The sequence below is a fragment of a genome, unplaced genomic scaffold (genome assembly GCF_019419815.1).
Source record: "Pyrus x bretschneideri cultivar Hongxiangsu unplaced genomic scaffold, Pyrus_bretschneideri_v1 Contig18, whole genome shotgun sequence".
Lineage (NCBI taxonomy): Eukaryota > Viridiplantae > Streptophyta > Magnoliopsida > Rosales > Rosaceae > Pyrus > Pyrus x bretschneideri.
Window position 1 is genome coordinate 109,469 of NW_025999479.1, and position 7,098 is coordinate 116,566.

Genomic DNA, 7,098 nt, shown 5'->3' on the forward strand with positions numbered 1-7,098 from the left:
CATCAGAAAGCATTTGGCAGGGTGCCCCGCTGGTACCCAAGGTTAATCGTAGGTGTTTGCTCTTTTACAGGTAGTCGGAAATAGTCTACTCAAGGAGTACTGCTAGACTAAATTTGTAGACAAAATTTTGTAAACAAAATGAATGGGGTAGAATTTACAATTGCAATTGTAGGTGATGCCTATGACAATTGAGTTGGGGCAAAAGAATGTGCAGCACCCAAAGACGCCGTCGTTCTGGTACAGCAGTTGGATGAAATGATCATTCATTGCAGAGGACAAAAGGAGACGGCATAAATCTATAACCGTACTATTAAAACAGTATCTCTAGCAGGCAGCAGACAAATAAATGTGTTCCCTTTAAAATGGCCTTCTAAAAACTTACGAATACATTTGAGAGCGTAATATTCTCCCACAAACTTGCCGTCCATGAAAACATGGGATGGAACAGATAACCTAGTTTCTTGCACATGACTCACAGCAGTTAGAAATCAACGAGACTCCCAGTCCTTCAATTTCTTGCTTCCTTTGGGTTTTGAAATAGGTGCATTCATTCCCGCCATTTTAGCATTATACTTTGCCCGAAGAGGATCGTTGTATGTCCACCTGAAATACAGAAAGCAGTACAAAGGTGCTTGATGAGGAAGCAATTTAGTGAATATTTTTGTCGACAATAAAATAAAACAAGCAGCAAAGGTGCTTGATGAGGAAGCAATTTAGTGAATATTTTTGTCGACAATAAAATAAAACAAGCAGCAGGACCAGCATTTGTGATAATACAGAAAATAAATAGAAAATGCATGAGACTCTGTTTGCTTACATCTCAACTTTTGTTCTCCCTCAAAAAATAAAGAAAACAAAAAAAAAAAAAACAAAAAAACAATTCAATTCAATTCAATTGATGCATAACAACTGACAGTTTCCCCTCTTTGAAACTTCAAATACAAAGAAACCCAGGTGACACAACCACCAAAAATAAAAGAATACTACTACTAACATGCACCCATCTTAAGTAACAACCACAATATGACCATAACGATTTTTTTTATTTAAAATTATTATTATTATTAAGGGGATGGGATAGGGTTCGAAACTATTACAATAATTTAGGAGGGGGATGTTTCGAAACCGGGACGCATGGGTGGAAACCTAACACCCTTATTCACTAGGACATTGGACTATATGCAGAAAATTTAACTTTTTTAAAGGCTAAGCATCAAATGTTTTGGGTCAAAACTTTAAAGTATCTATATGACCATAACAGTATCAACCTAGTTTTTATATACCATGTAAAAAACTTAGCTTAAATATCCTAAATATTTGACTTCAACATAATCCAATCTATTTTACCTTTCCGTTATTCCATTTACAGCTTAAGGATCCTTGCTCACTCAATGCATATTTGGAGTCACGGAGTTGTAAGAGATGCAGATATAATTATGTAGGACACAAGAGGAAGGGAAAGGAAGTAAACAGAGATCTGGATCATGAGATCACTTACTAAAATTCCAAGGATCATTCCAAGGGAAAGATTTGATAAATTTGCAGTACTACAGCACCCCTAAACATGTCAACTAACGGTGTCTCAGACTCATTCCAAGTTCACTCAAGCTTCGCATATGAGCAAGAAAAAATCATACAAAGCTTGTATTCATTGCAATCTTGACCAATTTTAAAATCTTACAAAGTAGTTATTTTCAGAGAACTATGGAAGCGAACCAATGGAAGAGTCAAATTAATATGTTCTGGAATATTACCAGTGTTGGGTTTTTTCCAGCCCATGATAAGCTGTCCCAAGTCTATTGGGAATTAATAGTCTTAGAGGATTAAATTGTTTTCCCAATTGGAGTTGTTCACCCAATAGGAGTTAGTTTCTCAATTAGAGTAGGATTCATTAGTTTCTCAATTGGAGTAGGATTCATAACTAGTTTCCAATTAGGATTAATAATCCTTATTGAAGAAGACCTTTATTATGTCTATATAAAGGGGCTAGTGTACTAGTTTTGAATTGGAGGGAGCACAACAATAAATTGTATACCACTTTAGGGATCAGAGTGAGAGAATATTGTAAACTGTGTGCGAGAGAAAAGAAAAGAAATAGTGTATTTCTTGTTCTTGTTCTTTCAGGTTTTTCGTCAATTCCTAGTTCTAGAGATTTGGCAAGATTATTGGTTGTACTCATTATTAATATAGTGAAAGATTGTTGTTGCTATCCCGTGGACGTAGGCACATATTGCCAAACCACGTAAATTCTTGGTGTTATTTATCTTGGTTATTTGTTTTTCGATTTCTGGAGTTTGTTCTTGTTTTTCCCATTCTTAAACGTGATATTCTCAACAAGTGGTATCAGAGCCTGGTTTGGGTGATATCCGTTTAGAATGCAGGGTGCAATTATGATGAAACTAACCCGCTCCCACTGGGTTACATGGAAATCAAGAATGGAGGACAAGCTTTATTGTAAAGATCTCCATGAGCCAATTGAAGGTATTAAGAGCAAGCCAGCAAGTATGTCTGATGTTGATTGGACCAAGATGAAGATAAGAGATGTTTTCTGGCAAAGAAGTCTATAATTGCCTTTGCCAATGAAGATGAGATGTTCGATCACATGGAGTCTGGTCATGGGTATTGCGATCAGGAAGAGCCTGGTTAAGAGAAGTCTAATCAAGAGGGTCTTGGTTAATGAGTAGTTCGATCAAGGGGAGCTTGATTATGGGTAGTTCGATCAAGGGGAGTCTGGTCATGAGAAGTTCGATCAATGGGAGTTTGGTCAAGAGGAGCAATCCTATTTTGGGGGGGGGGAGATTGTTGGGTTTTTTCCAGCCCATGATAAGTTGTCCTAAGTCTATTCGGAATTAATAGTCTTAGAGGATTAAATTGTTTTCCCAATTGGAGTTGTTTACCCAATTAGAGTTAGTTTCTCAATTGGAGTAGGATTCATAACTAGTTTCCAATTAGGATTAATAATCCTTATTGAAGAAGACCTTTATTATGTCTATATAAAGGGGCTATTGTACTAGTTTTGAATTGGAGGGAGCACAACAATAAATTGTATACCACTCTGGGGATCAGAGTGAGAGAATATTGTAAAGTGTGTGCAAGAGAAAAGAAAAGACATAGTGTATTTCTTGTTCTTGTTCTTTCAGGTTTTTCGTCAATTCCTAGTTCTAGAGATTTGGCAAGATTATTGGTTGTACTCATTATTGATATAGTGAAAGATTGTTGTTGCTATACCGTAGACGTAGGCACATATTGCCGAACCACGTAAATTCTTGGTGTTATTTATCTTGGTTATTTGTTTTTCGATTTCTGGAGTTTGTTCTTGTTTTTCCCATTCTTAAACGTGATATTCTCAACAACCAGAGCTAATATTCTTTTTGATACCCTAATGCGTCGCATGCATATATTATTCTATTCGAAGTAATTACCGATTAGTTGATGATTATATCTAACTATCTGAGCCGATATACAAGACTAAAGCTCATGAAGTTCCCCATGTATACATTCATATTTTACTAATTTACTCTCTAACCAATGATATCTAAAGGTTTTATTGACCATTCAGCCCTTCAGTCCTTCATTCATTTCAAATAAAGTGTAGGGGAGATGATACAAACATAACACGTCCTTAAGAAAACAAACAAACATAACAGTGCTTAAGGTGCTACCATTAGAAAACAAGTAATACAGTAGTTCTTGCCGTATCCAATGAAGTTAGCGCATATAAGAAAGTGGTTAAAAAACATGGAAAATTCAGTAAGGAAATTGAACTTACGGATTGTTCCAATCAGTGGTATCCTCATTGACAAGATGGGTCCATTTCGTCCTTCCACTACGACCAAAATGTTTGACCTGCATGACCTTGGGCAATATCGTTTTGTCCATCTTGTCTTCTCCAGTAGGGGAAGAGACATCACGTGCATAAATTCCATCTGTTCCAGCCGTTGCCGCATAGTCATCAGCTTCTGACTGGAAGAAAGCACCTTTGTGGTAATATTTCTGCATGAACCTCCACTTCTGCTTTGGTCTTGGTGCAGGTCTTGGATTCTTTCTCTCCCACTCCCTCCTCTCTTCCTCTGTCATGTTTCTGACCCTTTCAATCTCTTCCTTTTCCTTTAACATTGCTTCCCTATCCTCCCTATCCCTTTTGATTCGGGCAATCTCTCTTGCCTTCCAAGCTTCATACTCCTCTGCCTCGTTTAGTTCATCATCAGTATCAATATCTTCAATATTTGCTTCCAATTCCAAACCCTTCTGAATCTCTTCATCCTTCCGAATCTCCTCAACCACAATCTGCTTTGTCTCTCTCTTCCTTTCCTCCAATTTCTTCTTCCTTGATTCCTCAAGGGCCCGTTCTTCGGCCTCAAGTCGCTCACGCTCAGCAATAGTATCTCTCTCCGACTTGGGAACAAAGACAGGCTTTAGCATCACCATACCAGTAAGCTCTTCGTCCGAGTCAGTGTCATACTCAGATTCCTCTTCCTCCTCTTCCTGTACCTCTTCCTCATCTTCGGAGGGAAGTAGTTCTTCTTCTTCTTGCTCCCTCTGAAGCAACCTCTCCCTAATCTTTCTTCTTCTTTCTTCCTGGGCATCTGCATCCTCTTCCTCTGCTTCCAACCCTTCCTGCCTCCTGGCCTCCTCTTCAATTGTTGAAACAATCTCAGCTTGCCGAATACGCCTATGGTCAGCTCTAACATCCTCACGATTATCTATCCTGCTCTCAGCCAAACGACGCAGTCTAGGATCATCTTTCCTAACAACGTCAGAATCATGAGTGGGAAAAGCAGCTGCCTTGGACATCTTAAACTCCCCATCTTCGTCGGCATCATCTGCCCACTCCGGAGCTTTTCCAGGCCAATACCTTTTAACCTTAGTTTGCCCAATTTTACCTCTGAGCTTATCCCTTACTGCAATAACAGTATCGCTTACACCTGCTGTTACCGACATTTTTGCGCTTTATAAACACCCGGGCGTAAAAGACTCAACGTACCAGCAGAAAACTCTATATCCTTCGCTCTTTCAACTCCTACCAAGCAAATTTCTTAATCTCGATTACAAACTGGTAAGAGAAAGAAAAAAGACAAAATTTTAGCCCAAAAAATTTGAAAATTTTACGACCAATTAAGAGACTAATGAAAATTAAGCAAAATTCAGAGGGAAATACGGTAAAGCAACATCACCCAAATACATAGATGCACAATACATGAATTCCAAGGGTAAAAAAAATGGAAATTGAAACAGAAAAACCTGAATTTCAACAGCAAGCAACGCTTAAGCGGTGATAATTTCGGTTGAAGATAATCGATTTAAACTGGACAAAAAGCCCTAGTTCGGCGATAATAAAAAATTAAAACCCTAATCCGTAGATTCAGAGAGGAATACAAAACCCTAACAAATTGATGAGATAAAACAGAAGAGTAATGAAAAAATCATAGAAATTACGAAGAGAAACAAGAGAACACGATCAAAGAGAAGGAGACATACATGGGAGAACGAGTACGCAGGAAGAGGAGGAGGACGAAGAAGAGGATGTTGCTCCGGTCTCGTGTATGTTTTCAATTTTTTTGTTGGGCTATATTTTAGAAAACGTCTAAATCGGACCAAGGCGGTAAAATGGGCCACAGCTCAAGTCCAAAATTCCAAAATTTGAGCCTGAGCTAGACTGTTGTTCGACCCGGCCCAATTATGTTTTATTCGAACACCACTTGATAGCAAACATCCAATTTTACTCTTTCAGAGCGATATTGTGCAATTTGATAACTAGTTTTACTTCTTTTTTTTTTTAACCAACGATATTATCTACAGTAAGCGGTGGGGAACTGGGTTAAGCTTCACAATGGACTAGTAATAATATGGTTTAAATTCGTCTTTGACGAAAATAGAACCAAAGACCTCTAACTTACAAGTAAAAAAGAATATCATTAGACCGTAGTACTAAGTGGCTATTCTTACCTTAATATATTGTTTTTGTAACAGCCCGTCCCGGACTTTTCATACCGTAGGGGCGAAATGACGGTTTTGCCCCTAGTATTTTTTTGTTTCGTTGTGTGGTTATTTTGGGGGTTTTGGTTGGCTGTTTTGGACCACACACACACACCCACACTCACCCTCATCCTTTCCCTATCCCGTATCTGTCTCTCTTTTGCCCTTTTTCTCCATTTGTACGGACAAGACCCATTGTGCTCGAAAACATCACGGATCGAGGAAGAAAACTACATATTTGTGCTCGTGAGGTCCTTAGGAGTTAAACCATACCCATTTCAGTAAGGGAACCTTCATTTTCACGTCGAACCCAAGATGCTCAATTCGGGGTACTGTTCATGCACACGTAAATTCATGTGTTTTTGGGAATTTCAAGCTTATAGGAAGCTTGGTGAGGTCCTTAGGAGGCTCGGGGTGGTTCGTTTGAAGGTTTTGGCCGTCGGGATCGTGAGTTGCAGATTTGGCCGGATTTAGTGGAGTTTTCCCGGCGAGATTCCATTGGTTTTAGTGCTTGAAAGTGGTAAGGATTTGTTCCTCTAGTTGTAAGCTTCATTTTGGTACCAATTACATGAAATTTGGGTGAAAAACGAGTGAGATACGAAGTTTGGAAATTTTCTAGGTTTTTCGGCGACGGCAACGGCGCCGGAGTTTGGCCGGAAAAGACGACGGAATATTCCGTCAGTTTGGATGGAATATTCCGTCAGTTTGGATGGAATATTCCTAATGGCGTTAACGAAATCTGTTAGACTTAACGGAATATTCCTGACGACGTTAACTGACGCCATCAGTGTGCCAGGCACGTGCCTGCACGTGGGTGGCGCGTGTGGCCATGCCTTGGCCGGCGCATGCGATGTCAAAAAATTATTTTAAAAATATAGGGATGTTCGTGAGGTTCAGTAAATCACGTTGGTGTATTCATACACCCCATTTGAGCATTGTATGAGAAGTTATTTCGTAATGATGGTTATGTGCTTTAAAATTAACGTTTGTATGGTTGTTTCGCATATAGGCGAGACCTATCTCGAGGACGAGCACAGTCACTCGAGGCAAGAGGGTTACGACCCTTCTACATACCAGCGAGTGGGCTTTTGGTTTTCCGTATATACCTATATACTTGTGTTT

At 39.1% G+C, this 7,098-nt stretch overlaps 1 protein-coding gene across 3 annotated transcripts; it reads right to left on the minus strand.

Annotated features, from left to right (window-relative positions):
• Positions 1 to 284: 284 nt before the first annotated feature.
• LOC103929011 (microfibrillar-associated protein 1) lies at positions 285 to 5,613 on the minus strand. Of its 3 annotated transcripts, none has more exons than XM_018642958.2 (3): positions 5,479 to 5,613; positions 3,770 to 5,053; positions 285 to 603 (listed from the first exon to the last, which is right to left on the minus strand). In XM_018642958.2, exons 2-3 carry the CDS (start codon positions 4,939 to 4,941, stop codon positions 489 to 491), a joined length of 1,287 nt encoding a protein of 428 aa, XP_018498474.1. In that variant the 5' UTR covers positions 4,942 to 5,053; positions 5,479 to 5,613; the 3' UTR covers positions 285 to 488. The 3 variants fall into 3 exon arrangements, with proteins under 3 accessions (XP_018498474.1, XP_048437804.1, XP_048437803.1); XM_048581847.1 differs by having other exon boundaries at positions 3,770 to 5,020; positions 5,479 to 5,557; XM_048581846.1 differs by lacking the exon at positions 5,479 to 5,613 and adding an exon at positions 5,242 to 5,466.
• Between the last annotated feature and the right edge of the window lie 1,485 nt (positions 5,614 to 7,098).

What these genes read in the sequence shown, in the direction of transcription:
- LOC103929011 (XM_018642958.2), bottom strand. Translation starts at nt 4,941, where the DNA reads ATGTCGGTAACAGCAGGTGTAAGCGATACTGTTATTGCAGTAAGGGAT. An exon ending in ACCACTGATTGGAACAATCC is followed by an intron (nt 604 to 3,769) that starts GTAAGTTCAATT and finishes TCTGTATTTCAG; the next exon opens with GTGGACATACAACGATCCTC.